Source organism: Carlito syrichta, unplaced genomic scaffold (assembly GCF_000164805.1).
Source record: "Carlito syrichta isolate Samal-C Ts95f unplaced genomic scaffold, Tarsius_syrichta-2.0.1 Scaffold314728, whole genome shotgun sequence".
Lineage (NCBI taxonomy): Eukaryota > Metazoa > Chordata > Mammalia > Primates > Tarsiidae > Carlito > Carlito syrichta.
In genome coordinates, this window is record NW_007258824.1 from 217,405 (window position 1) to 232,592 (window position 15,188).

The window sequence follows — 15,188 nt, forward strand, 5'->3', positions numbered from 1 at the left end:
CCCAGCAGGTCGAGGCTGCGGTGGCCGGGAGCAGCCACTGCACTCCCAGTCTGGGCAACAGAGTGAGACTCCAACTCAAAAAGGGGGGGGGCAGATTGGCAGTAGCAGGAAACTGCCGGGGTGGGGGGAACACATAACATCAATAAGGGTACCTGATCTCAAACCAGGTGAAGTGGGGACCAAAGGGAGGCTCAAACTTAACCTGTATGATGACCAAAGGGAGGCTCAAACTTTACCTGTACCTAATCTTGAATTGTACCTCACATCTTTAAGAAATATCACTTGTTCGAGAACTTTGCTAAATATAATTTGATTCTAAGGAAAATCAATACCCGGTCATTTTACCCTGTTTGAAAACAGTGACTAAATTCTAAGAAGTATAATAGGTTCCTGATGTTCCCTGTGAAAACCTGGAATGGTTAGAAATTTAGCACATTTTATGCTCATTTTCTTATTTTGTTATATTTATAATAATGTCTATCTCACTAGTGACGCATACATGAGAACAACACAGCTGCTTTTGTATATGGCAGCTGGGTGACAACTACACTCATTGCTAGCTACATAAATCTTTTGTTCACACATGACCATAACATTCGTTATTCAAATTTGTGCTTGAAAAATTACAAAATTCTATGTGTTATGCACCTTTATGCTTGCTCAAAAACAGCTAACACCTGGAATGTTAAATCTGAGATTGCCATTCATATATTTCAAAACGAGCTCTGTGGTTCTGTTTTGAAGATTAAAACACCATGGCTGAAAGGCTCCTTAGAGATCATCCAACCCTACATTTTATAGATGGGGAAACAAGCATAGAATAAGGAAGGGGCAATGGTTATCTTAGTATCAATGGACTTAGGCTGCAAATAATACTGTTAAACCAAGGATATCAGTATCTTATAAGAAGGGGCTAATTGTATATAAATGAGGATCTTTCTATCAGCAGCACAAATCAAACATAATACATAGATTGTCTGCTGTTCAGTTTTCCACAGTATATTTTTATTCCTTGGTCATGGATAACTTACAAATAACCTTTAAAAGCTAAACAACATTGAAAGAAAAAAAATTATAGATTAACCTCTAATGAGCATTTTATCCCCTTTGTATAATTAAGAATGCTAAATGTTATTTCTTACAAGGAATTCAATTTGCACTCATTACCTCCCCACATATGAGGGGGGTGTATTATTGAGCCCTTAATTAAGCCATGAGTACAGGATTTTGAAAATCTTTTCAAGTGCCAACTGTCTTCTTTCATCCCCACCACTCGTATAGGTGGGACACCCAAGTCAGTTATTCACATAATGCTCTAAGGTTAAAAGATAGTGGTTGTTTTTGGTGGGATGAGAGCTGGAACCGAAGTGAGCATGATACAAGACAGGGCAGAGATAAAGTACTGGCACAAGGAAATCAGAAAATTTCAATCATTCTTGTTCTGCCACCCAGCAGCATTGTGACCTGAGCAAGTCCTCCCTGGTCTAGCCTACAATTGCCCATCTCTGAATCCAGGGATTGGGTAAGATTGATCCTCCATCTCCAAGAAGGGTCCTGGTAATTTGAGCTGATCTGTTTATCTCCTGGGCTCATTCATTTCTTGCACAGAGTTATCCCTAGGGCTGAGTTCTGAATTTTTTACCTGGCTAGTTGCTCCACTTCTGAAAGCCTCTCAATCTTTAAGCCTTTATGGGCAAAGGCAATGACACGAAAGCCTTGCACTGTATAATTCTTCAGCTCCTGTGGGAAATTCTTGGGCACTGTTAGGAGAGAGGGAAGAGGCATGTATAAGGTGAAGTATAAGAGGGAAGAGGCATGTAAATGATGAAGGCTAACTAGCTCCTAAACTACACTCCAGGATGCTGTCATAGTACCTTGTCTTGACTCTCACTCCATATAAAGTGCCTTTATAGAAAACTTACAGCTTTAGCCAAAGACCACAAACAACTTCATCTGTGAATTCTTATTATTCTGATGGAAATAAATGCCAGATATTTGTTGCTAATCAACTGTGCTATAAATGGAATGTTTGTGTCCCCCCAATTCACATGTTGAAGCCTAATTCCTAATGTGATCGTATTTGGAGGTAGGACCTTGAGGAGGTAATTAGGTCATGAGAATGGAGCTTTGGAAAATGGAATTAATGCCTTTAAGAAGATATATAGGCGATGATCTCTCTCTTCACCATGTGAAGATACAGTAAGAAGGCAGATATCTGTAAACTGGAAAGAAAGCCCTCACCAGGAACTGAAGTGACCAGCACCTTGACCTTGAATTTCCCAGCTTCTACAACTGTGATAAATAAATTTCCAATGTCTAACCCATTTAGTCTATGGTATTTTGTTGATTAAGACAAACTGAGTGTCAAATACACTTACTGGGTTCAGTAAAAACAGACCTCAGGACTATATGTACTCTGATTAAATAGGAGAAACAGCTAATCTTCTAGATTGGGGTCAACAAATGATATTGCACAGGCCAAAACTGCTTGTTTTTGAAAATAAAGTTTTATTGAAACACAGCCATGTCCATTTGTTTGTTTATTGTCTATGGCTGCTTCAGGGCTTTAATAGCCGGGTTGTGTAGTTGAAACAGACACTGTGTGGCTGGCAAAGCTTTAAAGAAATACTATCTGACTCTTTACAGAAAAGTTTGCCAATTCTGCTTCAGCTGATACGTGACATAATGTCAATACTTATGTTGTTTTGGCATGGCAATCATAACTATGTTTTTATATTTATAAAATATTTATGGTTTACGGTGTGCCTAAAAGAGTATTAGAAGAAAGCACAGTACATGGGAGGTGTGGTACCTTAGGTGGCAAACCATCTAACTTCTAGTCTTCACTCCACTTTTAACCAGCTCTTTGACCTTGGCCATGTTAATTCTCTCTTCCATACCTCAATTTCTCATCCATAAAATAAGAGGGTTGCAAATCTCTATGTCCCATTCATCTCAGACTTTCTGTAATACTAAAATATTCCTGGAGATGGGGATCTAATTTCAAGAAATCTTCTAGCTCTCCATTTCTTCAATATTTGCGGTAAGAAAATCTCTGAAGATGGTACTAGCATAAGTCCAAGATTGAAGATTGGGACAATAGGAATAATTGTAAAAGCTGCCAGAAAAATGAGCAATGGGAAATGATAGGCACAGCGCCTTACTAATAGAGCAGGAGCATTAGATACCAGTTTAAATGTCAAAAAGATGGTCACTTGTGTCTGTGTAGCTGAAACAAAATGAAACAAAACACAATATGTGCTGTCATCAGTGAAAGATAGAGTTAATGGGAGCTATGAGGAAGATCAAAGTCAGAAGAAAGGGGGACACTTCTAAAGAAAAACAAGACTCCAAATAAAGACATTAAGGCAATATTTTGCCAAATCTACAATTCTGTGCACAAGTTGATGGCTATCAGCAATCATAAGGGGAATATAGATGAAAATCAGAAGAAAAAAGACCAATTTTATCCAAATGAACTCATTTGAATGCAACAATATTCTTATAAATCTGGGTGCGACTTGGAGAGTGCATATGTTTATAAGACTAAAAAAAAATACAAATCAGCTCAAAATCTGGCTCAGAAAGATGAAATTGCTGTGAAAATGATCAATTACCTTGCTCTAATACCATCTAATTTACTCTAATCACTTTTATTTCTAAGAGATTTATTTTGTCTATACTCTCCTTTCATCAGTCAGCTGAGCCCCCATAAGTGGAGCCAGTCCCCTGGAGGTGACAGAGCAACTCTGTAGAACTTGTCTACAAGTTAGACCTCTCCCTTTGTCTCCCTCAGAATCCTCCTCATTTGCATCCTCCCTAGTTCTCTGATTCCTGGGTAACTCCCTATTTCAGCTTCTGATACATGTGTTACTTCTTACAAGATGTTCCATGGTGGTTCTACTTTTCTGCCTGGACCATAGCCAGATAGTTACTCTCTGGCTCCCTGCCCTAAAATAATCACCCCTACCTTATACAACCCACTCTCTACCACCCAGAAAAAGACCGGTTCCACATTCACTGATAGTGGTGCTTTATGTGTTTGTTTGCTTTGTGTGTTTTGTCTTTTAAAATAGTTTACCTCTTGAAAGAGAAGAGAATCTGTTAGTACCTGTTTCAGATCTGCAGAACTTGATCACCATCTCCGGGGCACCTTTCATGTAGACATGGATGTGATCCTCCCCGGCCAGCTGAGTGATCACAGACATCCTCTGCAGGCTTGAGGAAAATGGAAACTGGCGCAAGATGGTGATGGCCTCCACGGGACTCTGTAAGTGCATCAGCAAAAGGGAGCTTAAAAAGATGTTAGGTGATATCTAGCACATGCAGTCAACACAAAGGGCTTACTCTGCAATGAGTCCGGCAGCATCATGAAGTAGTACATTTGTCACAACATTGATTTTTTTTTTTTCTTTTTTGGCTACCCTAAGTCATTCCCTCAGCAAGTTGTCTGGTCTGCAAGACTCTTCCCCTTGGCCATATGGAAAAATTCTAATAATCTTCCAGTCCAAAGAGTTCACAGGAAGCCTCCTTTCTGGTGCTTCTCTCTCCCAGAAACAGTATTCCCTCCCACTTCTGGACTCCCAAAACTCTATGTGTAACCTTTATTACACTATTTGGCACCTTTTTATTGCATTTATGTGCATCTATACTCATTTTTCTACCAATCTATGTGTTCTTCCAACACAGAGCCTAGTGTGTCTAGTTTTGAAACCTGTTTATCTGCTAGCACCTAGCACAGATGATTCTAGCATACACAAGTACTCAGTGAATGTTTGTTAAATAGATTAATAGATGAGTTCAGGAATGAAAAATGAGCAAACCAACTATGGAAACTGCTAAAATAAGACAAAAGATTAGAGCTATAAAATAGGTGAAGTCAAGAAAGTTTCAACAGGTAAGGAGAAAGAGCTATATGATTTAAAGAAGAAAATCATACCTTACAGGCTTTTGGTCCTGGCTTTATTGTACTTGATTCTGATATCCCAAATTTGCAGGAGTCTATATTGCAATCTTCCATTTTCTGTTATAAAATAAAAACATTCATAAGATTCTTTGAAGTAAAATATTAAAAAAGAAAGATCTCATTTGTACAACACTTTAATCTTTTCAAAGACCTTTTCATATATTTTCTCTTCCAGGGCAATTATCTTAAAACTGACATTGTCAAACTTCTGTTGTGTTGATTCATATTAAGGACTTTATTGTAGAATGTCAAGTCAGAAATATTGTGAATATATTTTATGAAGTAATTGATGGAAGAAGTGCTGGTTACAGGTCAATGGATCTTCCTAAAAGGTCATACCTAGTAACTGGAACAGAGATTATATGGAGACCTACTCTCCAACATTGCTGAGCATTAGAGTACTCAGATAAGTTAGGATTGAGTCCCAAGATAAACCTAGAACTACTTCTTCATGCTATATCTATGCTACTGGACTAATTGAGTTAATTAGAGAGCTAGCCTGTTGCCTGCTAGCAAAAATGTACTAGAAAGCACATTTGAAAATGGCTCGTATTCTTTGGATGTTATGACAGTAGAAATTAATACCTTTGATAAACCAATATGAAAATATGGGAAAGATAATAGGAGAAAAAGTTCTTAAGAGTCAAAAGGACATTTTTCCTCCCTTATGTTTCCTGGAAATTTCCGGGTTACCAAACGGCATTTAACTTTAGACTGCTTCTGATCCAGGTTTAAACTCAGGGAATAATCTTACATTTTAATGCTTTGTTTGGAATGGATACAACTATTTTTGCTGACAGACAGTTCTTACAAGACTAACACTAAAGTTTTATGTTTCCAAACAAGACCACAATTTGTATGTTATTTGTAAAGACAGATCATCTCCCCTCTGATGGAGAAGGCAACACATTTTGGACCAGGATCAAAGTCACATAAAATGGCCATGTGCAGCTCAGCATTGTGTCATTCCTGACTTGTACCTCGTATCTTTAAGAGAAAATATAGTAAATAAACAAATAAATAAATAAAATAAGCACACTCATTCCTCTCCATTAAGATCAGAGAACTAATTACTGTTTTGTCTTGCATCAACATTTTTTCCAAGGCAGATGCTATCATTTTAAAATTTCCCTTTTTGCCAGGTTTCCCCTTTATTGATTTGGCCTCTAGAAAGCTAAAATTTTCCCATTATACATCCTTATATCAGCCTCTCCCTAAGGCGTCCTTCATTCCTCTGCAATCATTTGTTTCCATTCTTCTACAATTCTGTTTGACTACTGTCCTGTATTTTATGTAAGTAGCTTTAGAACGTTCTTTGGAGGGCAGCAGAATGTAGTTAATTAACTAGTTAATTATTGAATCCCCTCTACCTGTGTGGCACCTCCCAGTGCTCAAAGCTCCCTCAGGCTCATAGTCTCAATGCTCACCACAAGTCTGTGACTGAGGTATTATTATCCCAAACGTACAGAGAGATCACAAACCCAGAGTTTTGATTCTGGCTTGTGACCACACAGGTGGAGAGTGCTGGAGTGCAGAGGTCTTCCCACTATGTCATGGCAATCTCCAGGACAGGCTTATATACCCTTCCATTTTCATTCACACTCAGCTGAGAAAATAGACCCATTCGGAATAAGGGCCCTCCAGTTTGGTGTTTAGACTTATGTTATATAATATAGTAGCTACCAGTCACTTGCATAACTTTAATTGCTTAAAATTAAGTAAAATTAAAAATTCAGTTTCTTTGTCGTATAATCATATATGGTTATTGGCTACTGCATTGGACAACACAGCTTTAAACTACAGTTTCTCTGGGAGAGTGTTGAAGAACACTGGTGTTTTGGAGAACATGTCATGTTGTAAATAAATTTCACTTTGTTTAAACAGCAGTTTCTAAGTTTATTAGACCAAGGAAGTTTATTTCATGTTGTGCTCCTTGAGTTCTTTGGAGTAAAGGTTGGGAAATTTCTGGTAGCATCACACATTCATTTATATATTATTATGACTCTTCTCTGGGTTTTCATCAAAATTAGAAAAACTTCAGTATTTCCTGTAAGAATTTCTTTAAGTTCTCCTCATTCGATTAAACAAGCTATCACCTTACCCACGCAGTGCCCTCAAACATTTTGAGGTCCAGAGGGTCTCCCTGGATAGACCCATCGAGAAGAATCAGAGAGTGACAACTGGCCATGGCTGCACACAATGGCCCCCAAGGCAAAGCTTGGCCCGAGGCAAAGCTGTGGGCTTCCTGGAAGCTAGTAGAGAAGATAATATGTTAGTCTTCAATAAAATCATTTTGCGCACTCTGTTCCTTAAATCTTACTAGAGTCTATGCTCCAAACCTGTCCATAGCCTCTCATGCTAGCCTGGTATTCTAGGTCCAATCAACTTCAGATCTACCTTACCTTACAGTGTCTACTCCTACTAACGTTCTGTATGCCCTGGACCTTAGAGCCAGATTAAATTTCTTGCTGTTTTTATACTTTTCCAGGGATTTTCCTGCCCTTGAGCTCCTGCCCACTTGGTTTGTTTATTTTTTTAGTCAAAGTGATTTGCCTACAGAGTAATTTTTATAAAACCTTTCTTTGAGTTGGTTGTTGAATTTCCATCTCAGTGGAGTTTGTCACTGATCAATCAATTATAAAATATCAGAGACTTTAGATATAATCCCAGGGACTTGTTTCATGTTCCTTGCAACCAGCCCACATAATGGTAGTATTGTGGGAAGACACATGAACAGGCAACTAAGAGTTACATCTGCAAACTCCACAGAACTGGCCCTGAAAGCCACACACCCTAGGCAATAAGTCTCTAGGGCTAATTAGATAGCAGGGATAGGAAAGAAGCCTGCCTAGTGACTTCGGACAAATAAAATTATGTATGGGCACTGAAGCCTTTCTCACTACTCAGTCCTTTTGAGGCCCCATTGCCTGTAACTCCCTGGGTATCCTGCCACTGAAGCCTGATGTCCTTGTTCATAGTACAGATTGGCATAGTTTACCTTCCTCTTCTCACCTTACAGCTGAAAAGCCATTGTGGCTAGTTGTTTCTACTCCCTCAAAACTTCAGAGTCCTAGGAGCAAGAGAGGAAGATGGAAGGGTGGAAACCCGTGGACACATCCTTTTTTCCTTTAACTGCTCTGGCCAAGAGTCCCTGCTTGTCTGCACAGAGGCCTGGCTGGGACATTTGAGCAAGCAGGAGCAGAGACACATGGGTAGGGTTAGAGCCCAAGTAGTTCCTTGACACCTAGCCCAGGGTATCTTCTGCAACACCACACTGCTTTTGTCTGCTGTTAGTTTGTACCTGTGCTGCACCTGACCCCATTGCTATCTTGGGGAGCCATGAATAACTAACTCCTAATCTCACTGATAGCAGCCTCAGCCATTGTTTGAGCCAAAATGGAGTCCCCAGAGCTTAGCAGTAGAAACTATCACCACTCAGACTACGAAAGTAGGTCTTAGCCCTGAGGGGAAGAAGTTAGGAGTTGCAGGGAGTCTCCTTGGAGACAGTGGGAGAATCTCTCCTTTTTCCATCTCTCTAGAGATTGTCCTCTCTTCTCCCTAGCACCAGCTTTAGCCAACATCTCTAAAAATTCTAGCCACACATCCCTCAAAACCCATTACAAGTGCCATCTCTTTCAGACGGTGTTCCTTGACCCACTAAAATTCAAAATTAATTTCTATCTTTACCAACTATGTTAGTATATGAAAATCAAGACTGTGTGTTTTATCAAGCACTCTTTATTGCTTCTTATTCTCCGTTCTGACATTTCTGCCTTAATAGTAACAGTTTTCATGCCCTACATTGCATGTTGAAGGTGGGTGTATTTGCACCTTTTTATCCTTCTAAACTGTGAATTTCTTTTCTGGATCCTCTGCCACACCTGTGCCAGCCACATAGGAAGTCTTTGCAGTTTTTAATTAAGCATGGTCTTGATGTCACTCTTTTTTCCATTTTAGTCATCCGATTCCTTAATTATCCATCTCATTCTATTCTATTATTTTATGTAGATTTTGAAGACCTGCTTTCCCTGATTTTAAACTTAGAATCATTTAACTAAACAATGTTAGAATAATTGGGAATTGGTTCCAGTCAATTATCATATATATTTCATTGGGCATTCATCCCTCAACACAATCAAGGGAAAGATTTGAGTATGACCAAAGTAACTCCACCAATCACACATTCCATCTTCACTTAACAGACTTACCAGTTGTCAGTAGTAGGGACTGTCCCCCAGAGGTCCAGCCCATCTTCAGTAAGAGTGCCAGTCTAAATGAATAAAAATCAGAATTGGTATTAGCATAAAACTTAAAGATTTTAACTATATTATAATTTAAACAAGACTCAAGGTTCCAAAAAAATTATTGTAGATTCATTTATCCCAATTCCCTGTTTATAAGTATCAAATTTTAAATCAGAGAAGAGTTTATCTAAAAGAAATATTGAACAAGTGTTGCATGATCCCTAAAAGACCATGTTGACAAATCAGTTGATTCTAGTTCCTATGACCACAAAATACAAGTGTTGTGTTTTGGTTTTGTTGGTTTATTGATGTGACTGTTGCTATTGGAAAACAGGAAAGATTCAGAACAAGAATCAGTTCAAGTATGACTTTTTAGTTGACACCTGCTGTCTTTCCAAAGCAGAGTTCAGAATTTCTTTGCTTTCTTTTCAAGACTGTTTAGTTCACAGTTTGCCATCTGGTTCACAGTAATTTTCTAAAAATATGGGTGACATAGTGACTGTCCAGATTGATAATGAATTGTTGATAAAGGGCTTTGAGACTCTAGAAAGAAATTTAAGTGCTAATAAATATTAATTAAAGCCCATAAATGGGTTTTATTGTTAGATCGAGGGAGAAATGGCCAGGAGATTTGATTTGCTGTATTATGAGAGAGTATGTGTCAGATAATGTAACAGAGAAAGCAAAATGGAACTGAGCACTATCACAGCACTTTTAATTTCCTCATTGCTTCACAGTTATTCATTAATGACGGTATCTTGATGCAGGAGGCTAACCACGTTAGGCCTGCTTAACTCCCGCATACATGGCATTGGCTACAGTGGCTACAGCAGTGCTGGATCAGAGGAACATAACCCAGCAAGGCAGAATATCCTGTATCAACTCCAACACCCAAGTCTCTGACACTATATTTTAAGGTCATCTCTATAGAGGACACTAAACTTTCTAGATTTTCATCAAATGGCACCATTTATCATTACATTATATCTGATTAACATCATGTTTTACAGTGGGGTGCTTGCAACACTGTTCATTTTTATGACTGAGTAAACGAGGTGGAGGCAGTTAGAAGTGAAATGGGAAGTCTAAGCTTACTGTGGCCTAATGGTTGGAGAGACACAGAACCCAGCCTTTCTGGAGTCTTCCACCAGACTCGAGAATGTTAAATAAATTCTACAGGGCATGTGGAAAGACAAGTCCCATTCTGGGTTTCTGGATTTAAAAATGAAGGCATATTTGTTTCATTAATTTATCCAGACTTCTGAAGAAAGAGCTAAACGCCTTTTGAGTTATTCCTTGAACAACAACTTTTTGAAAAAGAACTATTTGCTTCATCTTCCTCCTGCATTTTATAAGGGCCCCAACCATGTTTAGTTCCCAAATCCTTTCGAGTTGCTGCCTTTCAAAGAGTTAGAACTTAATTCAAACTGAAATGTTTTCCTGATGACTAGATTATGCTTTTAAACATCAATATTTTGAACATGAAAACAGAAATGATACTACAGCAAAACAGAAATGGGACCATGTTATTTCTCTGTGAAAATGACCCTTATACAATAAAACTAACCATAAATAGAAAGAAAACTAAATTATAGCTGAGATTCTAAAGGGAATAAAATAGAAAAAGAAAACCTCAACATAAATACAAGCCCAGACTTGGGCTGAATTTAACAAAAAGAAAGAAAGAGCTTGTCTTAGAGAAGTTATAACAAACCAACATAAAATAGAAATATATTTATATACACAGAAGCCCAGCGATATCTTCTAAACTAAAAATAACACTAGATGAAAATTTAATTAATTGTGGAGTGCTTTATTTCAGCATCATGTTGATAGAGTTTTATAATGTGAAAACTGGAAAAAAAAAAACTTGGAGATGATTGTGCTTCAATCTTCTTATCTCAAAAAGTCATATAATAGAAACTTAGTGCCAAATTCAGAGATAGAGTTCTCATTCTGTCAATTTTCTTTTTTTCTTTTTTTTTCATATTCAATATTTTTTATTATGGTTTTGTGGGGTACAGTTAAGGGTTAGGTTCATTCTGGCAATTTTCAACCAAGTCTTATTCACATGATAACATGTCATGCCATACAGAGTTTGACCTCGGATACCTGGGAGTCATCCCTCAAATAATCTAACAGATGGGGACATGAGGGTGCGGAGGAAGAAGTTTTATACAGGACATAAAATGAACAGTCTCTGAAAAAAAATTAATTTTAGAAACAGATGAATATGTAATGAACATATTTCATAAGTCTTCCTCCTATATTCTAGACACAATGAGGCTACTGGGTAAGTAATAGGACTTCTTATCAGAGAACTTCCAAGAGGTTGTGATCCAGCCCTGAATTTAAAATGAAGCTATTGTTTAAGGTAACCCTACTGGTTTCTGACTGGTAGCAACTGAGAACTTTCTTTGCCAGACAAAACACAAAGAGGCAAAAATAATCTTAGAGGTAATGCCACTTTCAACTGGGACCAAGACTGGTCAAGTCTACTCATGGGTTTCTCTCCAGTTTGTCCTCTACTCTCTATTTTTACCTTCCTTGTCTAGGACAATGAATGATCTCTTCAACTGCCCCCAGGTAGCCCCCTTCTTCAATCCTATCTCCCATCCCTTCTCTCCAAAAAACACTATAAAAATGTCACTAATCTTAAAAAATAAGAGCTTCCATTCTCATTCAAGATAAGATCTTACTCCTTAACTTTTCATATGAGGCCTTAACAATTGCCACACCTCCCCCACTCTCAGCATTGTTCTCTACCTACCAGCCCACATTCCAGTCACACTCTACTGTGCTCTGCTCCCTACATGCAGCAAGCCTCTTGTACTCCTGTGCTACGGAATTGCTTACCTCTGAGCCTGGGGCTTATTCTGCCTAAAGACCAAGGCTATAGCTCAAAGGTGACCTTCCACCAGTGGCAGGTAACAGTGCCCAGGCTCTGCTCATACCTCTATTATGCACACATCTCACAGCGTGACCCTCGTCTACACTCTTGTCTTCCCTGCTTCCTCTGCTAGACGGTGAGCCTCTCGAGGGCTATGAACAGTTCATCAATGGAACTCTCTACAGTACTGTGCACGGCATTGACTCTCTGCCAAAAAACCCCCCAAAAACCCAGCAACAGGCATAATCAATTATTCAAATGCACATGAACTGAAGACAGGGAGGAGCTGCATTATAGCAACTAAGCTGACCCATCCAAGTTGAGGGTGGGATCTGAACTGCAGGTAGCTGATGTGGAAGTTCCCCACCTTATAGGAAAACCCATAGCAGCTTTCCTCTCCATCTGGCACATACTCCTCAGCTGCCACCTTTCCAGGCCCCTAACCCTGGAAACCTACCCTGAAGCCTTGATCTCTGGGGGAACAAAGGGGCAGGAGTGCATAAACATAACTCATTGCTTACTCCCTTCCTTTCCTTAAAAGAAGCCAAGAAGGGGAGAGAAATATATTCACTTAGGCTCTGAGCAAAGCATTTCAGGGAATGGAAATGTTCCTTGAGTTTTCTGCCCGAAAAATCCATTCAGTCATAGAAGTTACTGTAGTAAAAGATTGTTTTAAAACACAAAACAGGCACAAAAGCTAATGCTAGGTTCCACAGGGAAAAATTCATGATGACCCTTGGGAGTCAGAGGAGTAAGCTTTTAGAATAGGATCTCACACTAGCTCACTATGTGACCTCCTCTGGCCTCAGTACTCCCATCTGTAAAATGGGGACACTGGGACTAGATGTCCTCTGAGGCCCTTCACAGCTCTACTGCTCTTTGAAATCATTAATTTTAAACTTGAAAAGTTTGGACCATACTTTGTCAAAGCACACGAGGTTTAACTGCCCACACATATTGATTCTCTGTGGGGAGATACAGAAGATTTTCTTCCTCTTCAGTCTCTTCTGAGCATACACAATGCCTATGGTCAGGGCAGCTGGCAGCACAGGAGGGACAGTCGTGGTGAGGAGCAACAGGGCCATGGTCACAGTGTCTCGTGAAGGGACCTAGAAGGGGAGGACATACACACAGGTTAACTCAGCACAGCAGGCCAGCATCCTTCCTGGCACCTTCTTCCTGCAATACCACAGGAGCCCTGGAGACCTCAGATCAGAATATTCTGTGAGCCAGTTCTTTATCGGACTGAGTGTTCCCTTGACTGTGACTAAGAAACGGACACTGTTGGGAGCCAGCCATGGAGGCCTGCCTGCTGACAAAGTCCAGGGGGCTGAAGACCCCAGGTTGCAAAGCGAGCCTGGGCAGCTAAAACCCTTACTTCTTCTATTTTTATTATTAATGCAACTGGAAAATTCTGTACAGTCTGAAGGCAAAAAACAACTCCAACTCACATTATCCATTGCCCCATACATAGAAGCCAATGAGTATTTTATGAGAAAAGGTTGTTTCTATCATTCCCCTACCTGGCTATGCCACTGACCTCCTAGTGCTAGCACTCATTGTCGCTTTATCTAGTGTTATGGCTGAAAAACTCACTATGAGAACAGGGAGTGCTCTTTCTGATGCCTATAGAAAACTCCTTAATCTCGCCAGAGTCATGAGCAAAACCTTAAACATCAGGTGTGAATAGATAATGGCTTGGTAGAGTCACTTTTTGATTAACAATTAATTAGTTCCCAGAATGTTATTTTGCCCCAGTTACTATGATTTGTATTGTGGCTTGTGTGTTAGGATATAGTTACAACTCATTAACCATACTTATTTAAGCCTCTAACATAAAAAAAATAAGCATTTCTATATTATGTTAGTTTTGCTATACAGATTTAGCATTATAGAGTGGCTTAAGCTTAATTTGAGTGTATGTTATTCAATAATCTTTAAACTGTGGTAATCATTGTAGGAATGATTTATAAACTTGTTTTTACAGTTTAAGTTAGAGTAAATTAGATGAATGAAACTTTTCTAGACATAATTAGATTAAGTTTTGTAGACTGAGGATACTAACATCTCTAGTGTATAACATTCTTTTAAAACTTATCATGTGCTTTAAAAATCACAAGACAGTGACACTCTTGAAAATACATCTATCCATGAAAAACACGTCAGAGTGGCTCCTTGAAGAACACCATGCATGAGCTGCTTGTTCTGCTTTTTATCTCAGTCAAGTTTATTGATTAAGTTACTGGCTACAACAAGGTTATTGATTAAGTTACTGGTTACTCTTGTTGTAAGAATTTTCTTTGTCCTTTTCCTTGTATGAATAAGATAAAAGCTCACTGTTAACTGACAATAAACAGCATCTGTTCTGCTAACACCAGAGTCAGGGGTCCAAGATTTTTCTCTTTCGCCGACTCCGTTCCTCCTACAGAAAACCCTAGTCTGCAGGAGCTGGCCTCCAGCAGGACACATTGTCTTCCTCTGCAGAGTAGAGACCTTTGAATTCCAGTCAGTCCACTGTGCATTTTCATGATTCCGTTTACCTCCACTCAGCACTCGTTCCACCCCAGCACCCATCTATTTCCAGGCAATTTCTGAGCTCCCAGGGCACTGGGACAAGTCTTGGGTCATAACATTTCACTTAGAGGCTTGACTGTTAATGTATAAATCTCTCTCCCCCACTAGCCTACAAACTCTTTGGGTGCAGCTGTGACTCATTCATCTTTGAAGTCATCTTTGAATCCTTTATTCATCTTTAGATACAGACCCTGGCATGGGATCTGGCACAGAAGAGTTGCTCAATACACAGACTGAATGAATGACTACCTGAAAAAACTAGGACCAAGATTCTGTCAAGATCTCAGCATATATTATTAGCTTCAGAGAAGCTCATATAAAATTAGCTTATTCTCATTGGATACTCACTCTGGAGCAGGCACTGTGTCAGGCTACATGCATTATCTAATTACTCTTTACAGCAACCTAATGATATAAATACTGCCATTTCCTCCATTCAACAGGTAAAGAGACCAGGGCTTAGAAAATTAAATAAATTTCCAAAGGTTACATGCTGGGTAAATGATGAGGCTTT

General features: G+C 39.1%; 1 protein-coding gene across 1 annotated transcript in view; it reads right to left on the minus strand.

Annotated features, from left to right (window-relative positions):
• ATP13A5 (ATPase 13A5) overlaps positions 1-15,188 on the minus strand; it is a 115,659-nt gene that overhangs the window by 52,108 nt on the left and 48,363 nt on the right. Inside the window, exons 12-17 of the mRNA XM_008071809.2 lie at positions 13,021-13,209; positions 9,175-9,236; positions 7,068-7,218; positions 4,940-5,023; positions 4,112-4,268; positions 1,643-1,760 (exon numbers count right to left, since the gene is read on the minus strand). Of these exons, the coding sequence (XP_008070000.1) occupies positions 1,643-1,760; positions 4,112-4,268; positions 4,940-5,023; positions 7,068-7,218; positions 9,175-9,236; positions 13,021-13,209 (761 nt within the window). The remainder of the gene's footprint in view (positions 1-1,642; positions 1,761-4,111; positions 4,269-4,939; positions 5,024-7,067; positions 7,219-9,174; positions 9,237-13,020; positions 13,210-15,188) is intronic.